The sequence below is a fragment of the Hylobates moloch genome, unplaced genomic scaffold (assembly GCF_009828535.3).
Source record: "Hylobates moloch isolate HMO894 unplaced genomic scaffold, HMol_V3 SCAFFOLD_11, whole genome shotgun sequence".
Taxonomy (NCBI): Eukaryota; Metazoa; Chordata; class Mammalia; order Primates; family Hylobatidae; genus Hylobates; species Hylobates moloch.
The window spans coordinates 76003088-76020125 of record NW_026652286.1 but is presented as its reverse complement, the minus strand read 5'-3'; the positions used below and the strand labels follow the sequence as shown (position 1 = coordinate 76020125).

The following is a 17038-nucleotide window of genomic DNA, read 5'->3' as shown; positions in this document are numbered from 1 at the left end:
CTAAAAACTCTCAATAAGTTAGGTATTGATGGGACGTATCTTAAAATAACAAGAGCTATCTATGACAAGCCCACAGCCAATATCATCCTGAATGGGCAAAAACTGGAAGTATTCCCTTTGAAAACTGGCACAAGACAGGGATGCCCTCTCTCACCACTCCTATTCAACATAGTGCTGGAAGTTCTGGCCAGGGCAATCAGGCAGGAGAAGGAAATAAAGGGTATTCAATTAGGAAAAGAGGAAGTCAAATTGTCCCTGTTTGCAGATGACATGATTGGATATCTGGAAAACCCCACTGTCTCAGCCCAAAATCTCCTTAAGCTGATTAGCAACTTCAGCAAAGTCTCAGGATACAAAATCACTGTACAAAAATCACAAGCAAGCATTCTTATACACCAATCACAGACAAACAGAGAGCCAAATCATGAGTGAACTCCCATTCACAATTGCTTCAGAGAATAAAATACCTAGGAATCCAACTTACAAGGGATGTGAAGGACCTCTTCAAGGAGAACTACAAACCACTGCTCAATGAAATAAAAGAGGATACAAACAAATGGAAGAACATTCCATGCTCATAGGTTGGAAGAATCAATATCGTGACAATGGCCATACTGCCCAAGGTAATTTATAGATTCAATGCCATCCCCATCAAGCTACCAGTGACTTTCTTCACAGAATTGGAAAAAACTACTTTAAAGTTCATATGGAACCAAAAAAGAGCCCACATCGCCAAGTCAATCCTAAGCCAAAAGAACAAAGCTGGAGGCATCAAACTACTTGACTTCAAACTATACTACAAGGCTACAGTAACCAAAACAGCATGGTACTGGTACCACAACAGAGACATAGATCAATGGAACAGAACAGAGCCCTCAGAAATAATGCCGCATATTTACAACTATCTGATCTTTGACAAACCTGACAAAAACAAGCAATGGGGAAAGGATTCCCTATTTAATAAATGGTTCTGGGAAAACTGGCTAGCCATATGTAGAAAGCTGCAACTGGATCCCTTCCTTACACCTTATACAAAAATTAATTCAAGATGGATTAAAGACTTAAATGTTAGACCTAAAACCATTAAAATCCTACAAGAAAACCTAGGCAATACCATTCAGGACATAGGTGTGGGCAAGGACTTCATGTCTAAAACACCAAAAGCAATAGCAACAAAAGCCAAAATTGACAAATGGGATCTCATTAAACTAAAGAGCTTCTGCACAGCAAAAGAAACTACCATCAGAGTGAACAGGCAACCTACAGATGGGAGAACAGTTTTGCAACCTACTCATCTGACAAAGGGCTAATATCCAGAATCTACAATGAACTCAAACAAATTTACAAGAAAAAAACAAACAACCCCATCAAAAAGTGGGCAGAGGACATGAACAGACACTTCTCAAAAGAAGACATTTATGCAGCCAAAAAACACATGAAAAAATGCTCATCATCACTGGCCATCAGAGAAATGCAAATCAAAACCACAATGAGATACCATCTCACATCAGTTAGAATGGCCATCATTAAAAAGTCAGGAAACAACAGGTGCTGGACAGGATGTGGAGAAATAGGAACACTTTTACACTGTTGGTGGGACTGTAAACTAGTTCAACCATTGTGGAAGTCAGTGTGGCAATTCCTCAGGGATCTAGAACTAGAAATACCATTTGACCCAGCCATCCCATTACTGGGTATATACCCAAAGGACTATAAATCATGCTGCTATAAAGACACATGCACACGTATGTTTATTGGGGCACTATTCACAATAGCAAAGAGTTGGAACCAACCCAAATGTCCAACAATGATAGACTGGATTAAGAAAATGTGGCACATATACACCATGGAATACTATGCAGCCATAAAAATGATGAGTTCATGTCCTTTGTAGGGACATGGATGAAGCTGGAAACCATCATTCTCAGTAAACTATTGCAAGGACAAAAAACCAAACACCGCATGTTCTCACTCATAGGTGGGAATTGAACAATGAGAACTCATGGACACAGGAAGGGGAACATCACACTCCGGGGACTGTTGTGGGGTGGGGGGAGGGGGGAGGTACAGCATTAGGAGATATACCTAATGCTAAATGACGAGTTAATGGGTGCAGCAAAACAACATGGCACATGGATACATATGTAACAAACCTGCACATTGTGCACATGTACCCTAAAACCTAAAGTATAATAATTAAAAAAAAAAAAATTCTGAGCTCCTTCTCTGTGTTATCTTGAGTTTGAGTTTTTTCAAAACAGCTGTTTTGCATTCTCTGTCTGAAAGGTCTCATATTTCTCTCATATTTCTGTGTCTCCAGGACTGGTCCCTGGTGCCTTAGTTAATTTTGTGAGGTCATGTTTTCCTGGATGGTGTTTATGCTTGCAGATGTTCTTTGGTGTCTCGGCACTGAAGAGTTAGTTATTTATTGTAGTTTTCTCAGTCTGAGATTGTCTGTACCTTCTCTAGAAGGCTTTCCAGATATTTTAAAGGACTTCGCTGTTGTGATCTAAGCTCTACCTGCTTTAGGGTGTACTCCAAGCCCAGTAATATTGTGGTTCTTGCATCTTCATAGAGGTACCACCTTGATGGTCTTGGACTAGATCTGGAAGAATTTTCTGGATTATCAGGCAGGGACTCTTGTTCTCTTCCCTTACTTTCACCCCAATGAAAGGAAACTCTCTCTGTTCTGAGTCACCTGGAGGTGGGGTGGTGTGACACAAGCACTCCTGTGGCTACCATCACTAGTACTGCACTGTGTCAGACCTGAAGCCAGCAAGCCCTAGGTCTTGCCCAAGGCCTGCAGTAACCACTCCTTGGCTATGGCCTATGTTCACTCAAGGCCCTGGAATTTTACAATCAGCAGGTGGCAAAGTCAGCCAGGCCTGTGTCCTTCCCTTCAGGTTGGTGAGCTTCCCCAAGCCGTGGGTGTGTCCAGAGGTACTGTCTGGCAGCTAGGAACTAGAGGCAAAAATCTTAGAACTCTACCTGGTATTTTATTGTATTGCAGCTGAGTATTGTGGGACTCAAACCACAAAATTCAGTCCTTCTCCATTCTTCCCTCCCCTTTCCAAAGGCAAAGAAGCCTCACTTGTGGCCACTGCCACAACAGGCTCATAAGGAGCCTCTAAGACTACCACCGATATTCCCTTAAGGCCCAGAGGTTCTTCAGTCCACTTGTAGTGAATGCTGCCTGACCTGGGACTCACCCTTCAGGGCGGTGGGCTCACCTCTGGCCCAGGACAGGTCTAGCAATGCCGTCTAAGAGCCAAGTCCTGAAACTGGGGCTCCAAGAGTCTCTTTGGTGCCCTCTCTGTAGCCAAGCTGCTACCTAATGTGCAAGACAATGTCTCCTTTGCATTTCTCTCTGCTTTTCTCAATAGAAGGAGTCTTGCTCCACAACCACCACAGCCGGGAATGTGCTGAGTCTCACCTGAAGCCAGTAAGCCTCAGAATCTTACCCAAGGCCCTCAATGTAGTACATGTGGGTATTGCTGCTGGTTATGCATGGCACAAGGGATCTTCAGTTAGCAGGTGATGAATCTTGCCAGGATTGGGTCCTTCCCTTCATGGCAGCAGGTTGCTTTCTGATGCAGTGAGTGTCTACAAATGTTGCCCGGGAGCTAGGGCCTGGAAAAAGGGCTCACAATTTTGACTGGTGCCCTATCCTGTTGTGGCTGAGCTGGTATCCAAGATGCAAGACAAAATCCTCCCATTTTTTACCCTCCTCTCCTCAAAAAGAAGGAAAGAGTCTGTTTTGGAGACGTGAGTTGTGTATCCTGGGGTTAGGGAAGGGGTGATGCCAGCATACCCTTAGCTGCCCCAGCAGGTGCCTCAGTAGGTCACGTGCCCCTTCCAGTTCACTGTCTCTGGGCCTAGTACAGCAGCATTACTCACATAGGAATTGAAATCCTTGTGGCATTCTGGATATTAACCCCAGGCTAAACTGCTTTTCAAGATTATTTAAGAGCCCCAGAGTACTTTAGCCTGCTTTGGTGAGGCGTGCAAGAGCTCAGGTTCCTGCTGCCGGCATCTGGGAATCCTCTCTGGTTAGGGCTGGTTTAAATTATCCTTCTGTGGGTGGGTGTCAGCCATTTTGTTTTCTGTTACAATAGGGCAGCACTGGGTTCAGTGCCTCACAAATGCTGCGATCTCCCTCTCCCCAGTGCACCAAAACGCTCTCCATGCCATGCCACTGCTGCTTGGAGACAGGGGAGGGGTGGTGTCTGCAATTCAAAACTGTTTTTCCTACCTCTTCAGTGCCTCTTTCAGCAATAGGAAATTAAAACCAGGTATTGTGAGTGCTCACCTGATTTTCATTGCTTATAGAGGTGGTTTTTGTGTGTGCAGATAGTCGTTAAATTGGTATCCTTGCAGGGTTGGTAGGTGGGAGGGTGACTGGTGGAGCCTTCTATTCTGCCATCTTGTTCCAGCCCAAAGTCAGCCAACTGATTTTTTGACAAAGGTCCCAAGAACACACATTGGGGAAAGACAGTATTGTCAATAAATGGTGCTAGAAAAATTAGATATCCACATGCAGAAGAATGAGACTAGACCCCTACCTCTCATTATATACAAAAATAAAATCAAAATAAATTAAAGACTTCAATGTAAAACCCAAACTATGAAACTACTAGAAGAAAATATGCAGGAAGAACTTCAGTACATTGGGCTGGGCAAGGATTTCTTAAATAAGGCTTCAAAAGGACAAGCAACAAAAGCAGAAAGAGACAAATGGGATTATATCAAACTAAAAAGCTTTTGCACAGCAAAGGAAACAATTAACAGAGTGAAGAGTTAACCTACAGAATGGGAGAAAATATTTGTAAATAATACATCTGATTAGGGGTTAATATCCAGAATGTAAAAGGAAATTACCTCAATGGTTAAAAAAAAACCCAATGTGATTCAAAAATTGGCAAAAGATCTTAGCCAGCATTTCTGAAGACACACAAATGGCCAACAGGTGTATGAAAAAATGTACAACATCATTAATCAGAGAAATGCAAATCAAAACTACAATGAGATGTTGTCTCATTCCAGTTAGAAAAGCTATTATCAAGAAGACAAAACAAGTGTTAGTGAAGATACTGAGAAAGGAACACTTACATACTACTGGTGGAATTGTAAATTAGTATAGCTATTATTTTAAAAGTACGGAGGTTTCTCAAAAAACTACAAATAGAACTACCCACACTCTCACTACTGGGTATATATCCAAAGGAAATGAAATCAGTATAAAAGGCATTTGAACTCCCATGTTTATTGCAGCACTATTTACAAGAGACAAGATACAGAACTAACCTAAGTGTACAACAATGAATGGATAAAGAAAACATGGTATATATACACCATGGAATACTGTTCAGCTATAAGAAAAAAAAGACTGAAATCCTGTCAGTTGTGACAACATGGAGGAACCTGGAAGACATTATATTAAGTGAAATAAGCCAAACACAAAAAGCCAAATACCACATAAACTCACATGGAATCTTAGGAAAAAAGTTGGTAACATAGGAGCAGAGAGTAGAACAGCGGTTACTAGAGACTGTGGAGGGGATACATAAAGGGAAGATAAAAAGAGGTTGTTCAACAAGTAGAAAGTTATAATTAGATATAAGGAATAAGTTTTGGTGTTCTATTGCCCAGCAGGGTGACTACAGCTACAGTACCCTACAGCTATAGGCTAAGTAAAGCACAGCACAAAATAGCTAGAAGAGAGGCTTTCCATATTCTCACCACAAAGAAATGATAAATGCATTAGTTGATGGATATGCTAAATACCTGATTTGATCACTATACAACATATATGTATTTAAACATCAAATTGCACCCCCAAAATAAGTACAATTACAATGTGTGGAGTATAAAGGTAACAACAAATTTTTAAAACTAAAGAAAAACCTGGGTTTCTACTTTATAAATAAGACAAAAGCGACCTGATAAAAATGGGAGTAGGTGTCCTAGATGATTTTAAAACTTTTCATAATTATGTATATAAAGAATTATTTAAGATTTCCTTTCAGAATCTTTGATTTAGTGGAAAAATGATGAAAAAGCATTCTAGCAATAACTAGTGGAATAATGAAATACATTTTTTAAAAAACTCATCTGATAAAGCAGTATACACACACCCACACTCAGACACATACAAATGTGTACATCTGAATAACATTTAGCCACAACTCATATATTATTCATTAAAAATGATTATTATTCTTCCCAGAGAAGTAATTCATTTAGAACAATTTCATTAGTAGTTGACTGAAAACTTGCTTAATATGCAATTTAATTAGGATTCCAAAATGATCCATGGTATTAAACTAAGCTACATTTTTCTACAGACCTATTTTTTGTTACCTTATTAAGATAAGCTTCTCTGTTAATTACATCTTTAAAATAAATGCTAGAAAAATTATGCCACTCTTCTAAATTGTTTAGTTATCAAAGGGATATCAAATTTCAAGGATACAGCGAGATTACAGAGCAATTTCATTCCTAATATTATCTCTAAAATCTGTATTAGAAATAGTTTATATTTACTGGACAATTAACATTGGGCTAGGTACAGTTCTAAGTGCTTTACAAGTATTAACTAATCTAGTCCTTATGACAATCTATTATCCCCATTTCACAGAGCAGTCAACTAGGCAAAACAAGTAAATAAAATGGGCAGAATTATATCTGTAAGCAGCGTATCTGGAATTTTAAACAAACCAGTGAAGTTCCATGCTCCATGTTTTACGACATTAAACTGCATTAAGAATGAATGGTAAAAATATCTCATTTCTGTCCTATTTTAACATTTTGTATTACCTTACCAATAAGATTTTATAAAAAATAATGATAAACTATATTAAACTAAAAATTATATGAAAAACATTTTTTCTTATTAAAGGTTCATTTATAAATAAACCTTGATTTGAGTCCTTATCCCTTTTGCTTTATTTTCTAGTGTTTTACTTTAAAAATGCATGAATATAATAGACTACAAAGACTTTAACTTTGACTCTCTTGCTTTCCCTCTCACACACATGACACACACATTCATATGCACACACATGCTCAAGAACTTGGCATTTGCCATTGTAAATGCCTGACATACTGCTTTACTTCTGTATTAGTAATGAAAAGTGACTGTTACATTCAATCCAACAAGACATTAAGGAAATGTTCCAACCAAAAGATGAAACCCAGAGTTGCATCACTTCTTCCAAATCCATCATTTTTGTTGTACCACCTAAGGAGACACTAGCTATTCAACCATCCTCGGTTCCATGACTACATTTTACAGAAAGGGAAGTTTAAACATGTTTAATGCCTATACAATTTTAAATATTTTTCTCTCTTAAGATATAAATTCTATTCCCAGTTCTATTGTCCTGCATTCAAAACTACTTCACAAAAAAGGGGCATTTGTTCTTATCTGTGTCTATTAAAGATGATCGAATTAGTTTATGATTCACAAAAGCTGCAGATTAGTCCAAAATGCATAAGCTCCACTTCTTCCTTTAGTTTCAACCAATCTGAACATAGCTCAAACACATAAAGCCAAAGATATAGGTTTTAAAAATTGCAAAATATAATTTCTTTGCATGTTCAAACTTTTTGAAGGGGAAAGAGTAAAATTTCCCTGTACAATAAAGAATTATAGAGCTATATCTACTTAGCTTTGCCATCTCAGTTCTCTCCTTTGGCTATTCAACAAGGTTGAAGGTTAGAAACAGCCCAGATCTAAACAATGAGTTAAACCGACACCTTTTCCCCGTTTCAATCTGATCAAAAAATGTATTTTAGACCCTTGCCTGAATATAAGTACTTATAGTATTCTTGTGAGTTCCTAACTTATTCAGCCCAATAGGAATTAAAGTTACAATTTCTAGGCTTTACAGAATTTATTTTTAGAAATCTCCAGCAACCTTCTATTACTAATTTAATTACAAAAAGCCAATACACATTTCTTTTTTTTTTTTTCCTGAGCCAGAGTGTCGCTCTTGTTACCCAGGCTGGAGTGCAATGGTGCGATCTTGGCTCACCACAACCTCCGCCTCCCGGGTTAAAGCGCTTCTCCTGCCTCAGCCTCCTGAGTAGCTGGGATTACAGGCATGCGCCACCATGCCCAGGTAATTTTGTATTTTTAGTAGAGACAGGGTTTCTCCATGTTTGTCAGGCTGGTCTCGAACTCCTGGCCTCAGATTATCCACCGGCCTCGGCCTCCCAAAGTGCTGGGATTACAGGCGTGAGCCACTGCGCCCAGGCACCAATGCATATTTGTAACTTACCAATGTAAAATATTCTACAAATTAAAAAAGAAGAAGAAATCAATAATTACTTTATTAAAAGTCATGAGTCATCCCTGGCCTGCAGAAGGAGAGATGGCCAGGTGGAGATGCTGGGCAGTACTCTGACTTCTGCCTGCTCCCTGAAGTAAGAGCATATTGCTCTTCCCCTCCAGTGCCTGTGGATGGAATTCTGGGCTCCACCTCTTGAAGTAACAAGAGGGCATGCCCTCCCTCTCACAGCTGGCTCTGTGGAGACTGTGGGGAGGAGGTAGTGATGGCAGTGGTGGTGGTAAAGTCCTGTCATGTAAGACACAGGTGAGGCAGACCAGAATAGCACTGCAGAGATTTTATAAACCAAATTGATGTTGGAACCACAACCTACAGAAGTGAATCAAGATATGCATTCTGAACTTAAATAGGTTGACTACCTGCTTAAAAAAAAACAAAACAAGATTTAAATACGAACCAGAATCTTACAAATATTTAAAATGTTCAGAATATAGTACAAAGTTATTCATTATACCAAGAACCAGTAAAACTTCAATTTAAATTTCAAAAGAAAGATTATCAACAGATGCAAACACCAACATGACACAGCAGTTGGGATTCTTCAACAAGGACTGTAAAGCAGCCATCATAAAAATGTTTCAAGGACCAATTACAAAACTATTCTAACAAATAAACTCAGGAATCAAATCAAATACCAGCCCTTAAAAAAAAAAAATCATCAAAAGGAAACTGCTTCTCATGAAAGCCGCCTATCTCCTTTGTCAGTAGAACCCTTCTGTTTTATTTAGCCCTTTTGCTCATAATTTATTAAGATTCTTAAATTCTTAGAATCTACTGAAGTTAATATTTTGATATTTTAAAAGTCAAATGTATGTACTGGGTTAGACTCTTTACACATATTGTTAATAGTATTAACATTATGTAAAATGTTAATATTTTAGTAAAATTTAACTATATCTTTGGTTTTCTTTAGTCATTTCCTTTTCATCATTCTCTGTCAAGTATCCAGAATAGTCAGACATTTGCATATTTTTTATTAATGGCATTTCTTGCTTGCCTTATGGAGCTTCAAGGTCCTCATATGGAAAAAAGACTCCTATTACATTGGGAAGTCATAATGCTATCTGTCATGAGTTTTTGTGAGACCTTGGCTTCATGAAAATAAAATAATGTCTACTGTCAAAATAAGCCTAGCTAGTGTTTACCTTTCATATAATAGTGTTTTCTCCCCTTAAACATAAAGTAGCAGAGAATGCATACTAAATCAGCTACAATAACACTTTTGGATGCCTTAAATTATTAGTCACAATCGGTAATGTAGACTTAATTTATATTTTCCAATCCCTTTAATCACTGGAAACATTTCAGGATCTCCATATTCCAGTTTCAACATGATGGTAGTTTTTCCTAATGATCCCTAACAGGAAAATTCTAAAATTCTAGCTGTTAAAAGATAAACACGTTAATTCCATATCTATCACTATTTCCCTTAAAGGAGCTCAAGCTTGGGAAAGAACAAATTCGGAAAATATTTTTTTTAGAATAAGAGTTTGCCTTGTGGTAAGATTTTAAATTGAGTATTAATCTAAACCCCTAATAGCAATTTTGAAATTGCTAAATTCCAGAATCTTTAGAGCGGCTGGATAAACATTCTCTCAGTTGAAATAACACACTAGTAGATCTCCTCTCCAGCTCACTTATAAACATATCCTAAGTAAACTGATTTTCTCATAAACTAATAGTTCTAATTAAGAAAAAAAGCAGTGGAGAGACGAGAGAAGCTGAGTTTTGGAGAAAACTACTTCAAAATCATTAAAGTATTCTTGCACATTTACCTCTGATGTGTTAAGAAAAAAAGGTTGGAAAAGTTTCTTGGAACTGTAGTATTACTAAGGCATCTCGTGCAAAATAACAGGACACAAATCAAGCTAAACCTAGATCAGCTGTCAGTATACTTAAATGAAACGCCTATTATTTTATTTTATTTTATTTTATTTATTTATTTATTTATTTATTTATTTATTTATAGACGGAGTCTTGCTCTGTCGCCCAGGCTGGAGTGCAGTGGTGCAATCTTGGCTCACTGCAACCTCTGTCTCCTGGGTTCAGGTGATTCTCCTGCCTCAGCCTCCCAAGTAGCTGGGACTACAGGTGTGTGCCACCATGCCTGGCTAATTTTTGTATTTTTAGGAGAGATGGGGTTTCACCATGTTGGCCAGGCTGGTCTTGAACTCCCGACCTCAGGTGATCCTCCCACTTCGGCCTCCCAAAGTGCTGGGATTACAGGCGTGAACCACTGTGCCCAGACACCTATTATATCATTTAAAGCGTAGATATACAAAGATTAAATTGGGAACAAGGATGTTTAGCAACTTTGTAGCGCTCTATTTGGTCAACTAAGCCAAGTCAAAGAAGACAAAGGGACAGAAAGCTGAAACTTGATTAACTGAATTGGTTTGAAATGTGACATTGAGAAGAGCTAAAAGGAATATCTGGGATTATATCAACAGTTGTAAAAAGTGGGAAAAATATTTCATATATGCTGATTGAGCTAATAATTAAAAACAAACACACAAACCAAATAATCTTGTAAATACCGAAACAGTGGAATTCTATGTGGCCAGAAGCAAGGACAGAAAAGCAAGGCAAGATTAAACTTCAGTGGTTTCACATTGAGAGAAGTGGTTACATCAAGATCCTATAGCTAAAAGAAAATTTAATATATTTAAGAAGCAGGAATGTCTATATTTATTATTGATCCCTCATTTAGCAAAAATCATTGATTTTGTTTTCCTAAATGGTTTAAGAGCTTTAATTTTTCAGCATCTTCAACTACTTCCTCTACTAGATCTTTCTCATTAGCCTAAAACCAACCTAATACTTTCCCTAAGAAAAAAACACATTGGGCCCTGTATCTTGATCACCTTATTTCACTACTCTCCTTTATAAACACATTTTAAAAAAGAATTGTCTAGATACATTGACTCTACCTCCTCATCTCATATCTCTAGTCAGCCTTTAAATCTAACTTCCAGTCTCCTTATTCTACCTAAACTTTTCTTGTCAAGGGCACCAGTGACCACTTTTATTCTGAAAATCCAGTAGTCAATTCTGTCCTCGTTTTGTTTAACCTCTCAGAAGCTATTTGGCCTAGTTAACAATTTCAATCCTAACTAAAGATTCCTCCAGGTTTCTATGGTAACACAGTCTTCAGTTCTTTGTTTTTTGTTTTTGTTTGTTTCCCTATAATAACTCTATAAATTTTTTTTTCTCATAACTCCTCTAAATTTTGACATTACTCAAGGACACTCACTGCTCTTCATCTGCTCTGCCACCATAATGTAAGCTGCCATCTGCTCTGCCACCACAATGTAAACTGCCATCTGCTCTTACCTGGACTACTGCAGGAGCTTCCTGAATGTTCTCCTTACTTTCTCACCATCTTCTACACAACAGCTTTCTTCAAAAACTTTTTGAAATTGTAAACTAGATCATACCCGCTCTACCTATAACTTCCATGGTTTCCCATTGCACTTGGAATAAAATTCCTTCCCTTGTTTTAGTCTGTTCCGGTTGCTATAACAAAACACCATAAATTAGGTGGCTTATAAACAACAGAAATGTATTTCTCACAGTTCTGGAGTCTGAGAAGTCTGAGATCAAGACACCAGCAGATTCTGTATTTGGTGAGCACCTGCTTCCTGATTCACAGATGGCCATCTTTTTGATGCGTCCTCACGTGGAGGAAGGGGTAAGGGATCTCTCTGGAACCTCTTTAATAAGGGCACTAATCCCATTTGTGAGGGCTCTATTCTTATGCCCTAATCTATGAATTTCAAGAGGGAAACAAACATTCAGATCATAGCATCCCCGTACCTCATTACTCTATCCTTTAGTCTCTATACTCCAATCACACTGACATCCTTTCAGTTTTATTGAATGTGCCAAACATTTTCTCTTCTCTGGGAATTTGTGTATGCTGCCACCTTGGCTTGAAATAGTCTTCCCCTCCAACTCTGTCTGGCTAGCTTCTCATTGCTCATATCTTGAATTCAATTTCACTTCTCAAACAAGATACTCCCTAACTATCCAGGCCAAAATAGTTCTTCTCCCTTATTATAATACTACTTGTGCTTTCCATCCACAGCATCTGCAATAATTTGTAATAATATATTTTATTTACTTGCTTCATCTTTTAACATCTCTCTTATGAACTAACTGTAAACTCCACAGGTAGGTACCATGACTGTTCTGTCCGCAAGTATCTCTCCATAGTCCCTAGCATAAAAATCACTGAAACACATTACGTACTCATTAAAATATTCTGAATGAATGACAGACCAATAATATTATGATATAAATAATAATTTGCTTGAAAAAGAGTAAAATGAATGATCATATATTATAAATGACCATTCATAATAAAAGTACCTTCGACAAATATTAAATGAATAGTTAAAAGAGAGTGCTTACATATGCCAGACACTATTATAAAAGCTTTACATATATTAATGCATTTAATCCTCATGAGTACTATCATTGCTGGTGATGATAGTAAGTAATGATAGTAAGTACTATCATTATATCCATTTTACAGAAAAGTCGAGTAACTTTCCTAAGCTATACAATTAGAAAGTTCTAGAGCTGAAATTTGAACCCCACCGGTCTGGCTCTGGAAGTCACATTTTTATCTCTGTTATATAAGTGATGAGAATTCAAAATACTTAACTGCATCATTAATTAATTAGCATTCAAAATCATAATTTTATTTTAGGGGAAATATGATTTATTTATGATTTCCCCTAAAATAGTAATTTCTCCTAAAATGAAACCTTTGAGCAACATATGCTATAATTTGTCCTTCTGGCCACATACTTCGATGTTCGCTATGATATTGTACTCTACCCAGATTCTACCCTGTTTCCTTTGTATGTAGGAATCAGGTAATTAGGGGGTGTGTTGTGGCAGAAATCCAACATCAGAGAACTAGTGATGGGCTATGTCTACATTCCAAATGAGGGTTTGGGCTGGGTGCGGTGGCTCACGCCTGTAATCCCAGCACTATGGGAGGCTGAGGCAGGTGGATCACCTGAGGTCAGGAGTTTGAGACCAGCCTGGCTAATATGGTGAAAACGCATCTCTACTAAAAATACAAAAATTAGCTGGGTGTTGTAGCGTGCACCTGTAGTCTCAGCTACTCGGGTGGCTGAGGCAGGAGAATCACTTGAACCCGGGAGGCAGAGGCTGCAGTGAGCCGAGATTGTGCCATTGCCTTCCAACCTTGGTGACAGAGTGAGACTTCATCTCAAAAAAAAAAAAAAAGAAAAAAGAAAAAGAAAATGAGGGTTTGGGGAAAGGCAGAGAATATAGAGAGTATCTAATCTTGAGTTGGGTCACAGGAGACAAATAATCTACATGTAAGCCTTTGAAGTCATTCGTATAGTCTTCTTTACGTAATAATCGAAAAAAGTTTTCTCAGAATTACAAAGAAGGTATGTATGTGTGCTGGCAGTGTGGGAGAGAGACTGGCAATAAAATCGGATGTGCCTGATGAAGAGAAGCAGGTAGTGCAAGGAAGTCTAAACGACATATCCAAGTAAACTTCGCACAGATGGAAGTCAACTGTGGGAACTTTAAGTGCAAAACTTCGAAGAATGTAGTTTAAAGAAAAGTGACTTAGTAGAAGACTGCACACTTAGCAATATGAGCTGTCCTCGCAACTTCATTAATGATCACTAAAACTACAAAATCACATGACCGGATTTCTTATAAAAAAGAGATATAAGTTGTGCTTTAAGGTTAAATCAAATGTGGAGCAAAAACAACATGGACTTTGCAAATTCAGAAGTAGGCAGAGAAAATTATAGGAGACTAAGGTGCCAAAACTATAGAGTAGACTCTAATCTTCCCCCAAACTCTGGAAATTGAGTCAAACAAGTTAACCTGTATTTCACAGAGCAGGAAACTTTCCAACAAATACCTGGATTATGTCTCCAAAACGTAAGATGAGATCTTTGCAATAATTAAGGTTACTTTTGCTATTGGTTTTCTGTTTAATAAGAGGTAAACTTAGTCAATTATGCAAATTATTCCATTTTCATATTATTACTAAGTAAAAACTGAAAATAATCATACATTATTCTCAGAATAAATAGCTATATTACATAATAATATATATACATATGAATACCTACATGGTTGTATGTGTATATATATTTTAAGAACTGCATGAATTGGGAAAATCTTTAGAAAATACAAAACTGCCAATGTCATTTAAAAAAAAAGTTGGAAACTGGGCTCAGAAACTGTTACAAGCATAGTCCTGAGAGGAAGAAAATTATCAAACATCAAGACAAGGAATGAACTGCTAAAGGGAAGAACTGAAATTATGTGAATTTGATTACTTATTTAAAGATAAGGAAAGATCTATTTCATAAAAGAGAGAGTAAAGAATACTAACTTTGATGTGCATTGGTATGAAGAAAGGAGGTCATGGGCCATGACTTCACAGTTAGGAACCTGTGCAATGTGATTACTTGTATGACTCAGGCAGAAATGGGGAGCACATGGTTACGATGCTGGAAAAAAGGACAGGGAGAAAAAGCAAAAGAATCAGAAGAATATTCCACTACTAACCTGGTTTAGCTTCTTCCAGAGATTGAGGACAGGAGAAAGTTCATTAGACCAGATTTCTCTATCAAATTTGGAACCAGCTGTTATGGATCTGCCCAAAATCCTCAACTGTGAAATAACCTGAATAAAAAAATAGTAAGTATCAACGAATAAAAATAACTTCAGTCGAACAGGAAGAACATAGGTACAAAAACAGACATTTTGTTTTACAAAAATAGAGACCAAAAATGTTGTCAACAGTTTATAATCTTATTATTGCTCTTCAACTGGCTTAATATTTTACTGTTTTATTTAAGCAGTTTAAAAAACAAAAGAACTTAAAGTTGGGGAAAACTGATTATTAAATTGTATACTGTAATGGCTTGTATTTGAAAGATGCTTCATTTGTTGTTGTCATTTGGATTTTTTTGAGACAGGGTCTCACTCAGTCACCCAGGCCAGAGTGCAATAACGCAATCACAGCTCACTGCAGCTTCAAATCCCTGGGCTCAAGCGATCCTCCCATCTCAGCCTCCCTACTAGCTGGGATTACAGGTGTGTGCCACCATGCCCAGCTAATTTTATTTTTGGTAGAGACTATGTCTCGGTATGTTGTCCAGGCTAGTCTTGAACTCCTGGGCTCAAGCAATCCTCCCACTTTAGCCTCCCAAAATGCTGGGATTATAGACATGAGCCACCAGTCCTGGCATAAAGCTGCCTCTTTATCCAGAAAGCTCTAATTACTCATAATTAATAACCGCTTGGTGTCTCCATTTGTTCATTTCTGAAATCTGGAATTGTTTTGATTTAAATTTCATAATCTCAAAATACTGACAAAGATAGTTTCCTTAAAAATATGAAATGACTGGAAAAAGAATAGCATAGCAAACCTATAAAATGGTAAAGCAATGATAATTACTGGTTGATAAATTATTTATAAATGTTTTAATGCTCTACATTAACTTTAAGTTGTAATTTCAATGTTTCCTCTACATACAAGGCTCCAGTGAAAAAAGTATGGGTCAATCAATTCAAACAAGGCAAGGTAAATATTCCCTATTTAGGGCTTTCACTTCTAAAATGTCCTTATTATCAGTTTCTTTATCATTATTCTCATCAAAACCAATTCACTCACATTTTTTCTAAAATAATACTTAATGATTCCCATTTTAAGAACATTAATGAATCTTATTAATCATTTGTTAATGATCGAGAATATTACTAATATGCTAAATATTAGGTTACAGATAATGTGATATATGTGTGTTTATATATATAAAATCAATGATGTATATATTGTTTTTCATATTATACCTAAATACTAAAATTGTGCTATCTCACTGTTTGTCTACAATAAACAAAATAAATCCAAAAAACCAGATATATCTTCCTAAGTCAGTATTTTAAACTTCAACATTTGTAGCATGTTGACTACTTCTGTTTTTACTTTGGGAGAAATGTGATGTTTTTCCTTTTGTAACATATTGAACTATATTTCATATTTTGTTAGGTTCTTACATTAGTAAAGTTCATAATAAAATCAGGGCTATAAATCTTTCAGAATGAATGTAGGATTTAACTGTTAAACATCAATAATCATGCTGTTAAACTGAAGTTACTTCCAGAGTGTTTGACTGATTCTCTAGTCTTAAACAACTGTGATTCAGTGTTTGATTTTTTTTTTGTTTTTCTGATAAATTGTTTTCATTTGCTCTAGCTGAACCCTACAATAGCACCTAATTTATCAGCTTTGCCACACTACAAAACACAACTAGTTGGTAGTCAGAAGAAGTGCTATTTTAAATCAAGTTTTGCTATCACTTATTCGTGTTTTAAATTTGTCAAACATGACAGAAAACAAATAAGAATGCAAAGAGATGTCTAAGGGAAAAAGAGTGCAAATTTTTTTGTGCATGATGTTAAAATCTGTTTTAAGAATAAAATGTACACCACCCAAAAAAAGATGTCTTCTGTCCAAGAGAAATAACATGTGAGGATTTCTTGTTAAAGAATACTATCATATTATAATTTTTAAAGAACAGGCAGTAATAAGAAAGTGAGTTCAAACATATAATAAAAACATTTTTATTAATGAGGACAGGGCTATAACTTGTATCAATGAACCATCTGTTTTT

General features: G+C 36.9%; 1 protein-coding gene across 4 annotated transcripts in view; it reads right to left on the bottom strand.

Moving 5' to 3' along the window:
• The window catches only part of DYNC2H1 (dynein cytoplasmic 2 heavy chain 1), a 388044-nt gene that overhangs the window by 110580 nt on the left and 260426 nt on the right, over positions 1–17038 (bottom strand). For 3 of the 4 annotated variants that reach the window (XM_032167257.2, XM_032167258.2, XM_058446233.1), the window contains one exon: positions 14928–15044. In XM_032167257.2, the coding sequence (XP_032023148.1) occupies positions 14928–15044 (117 nt within the window). Of the gene's footprint in view, positions 1–14751; positions 14870–14927; positions 15045–17038 lie in introns of those variants that run through there. The other variant, XM_058446234.1, reaches the window with a different exon arrangement.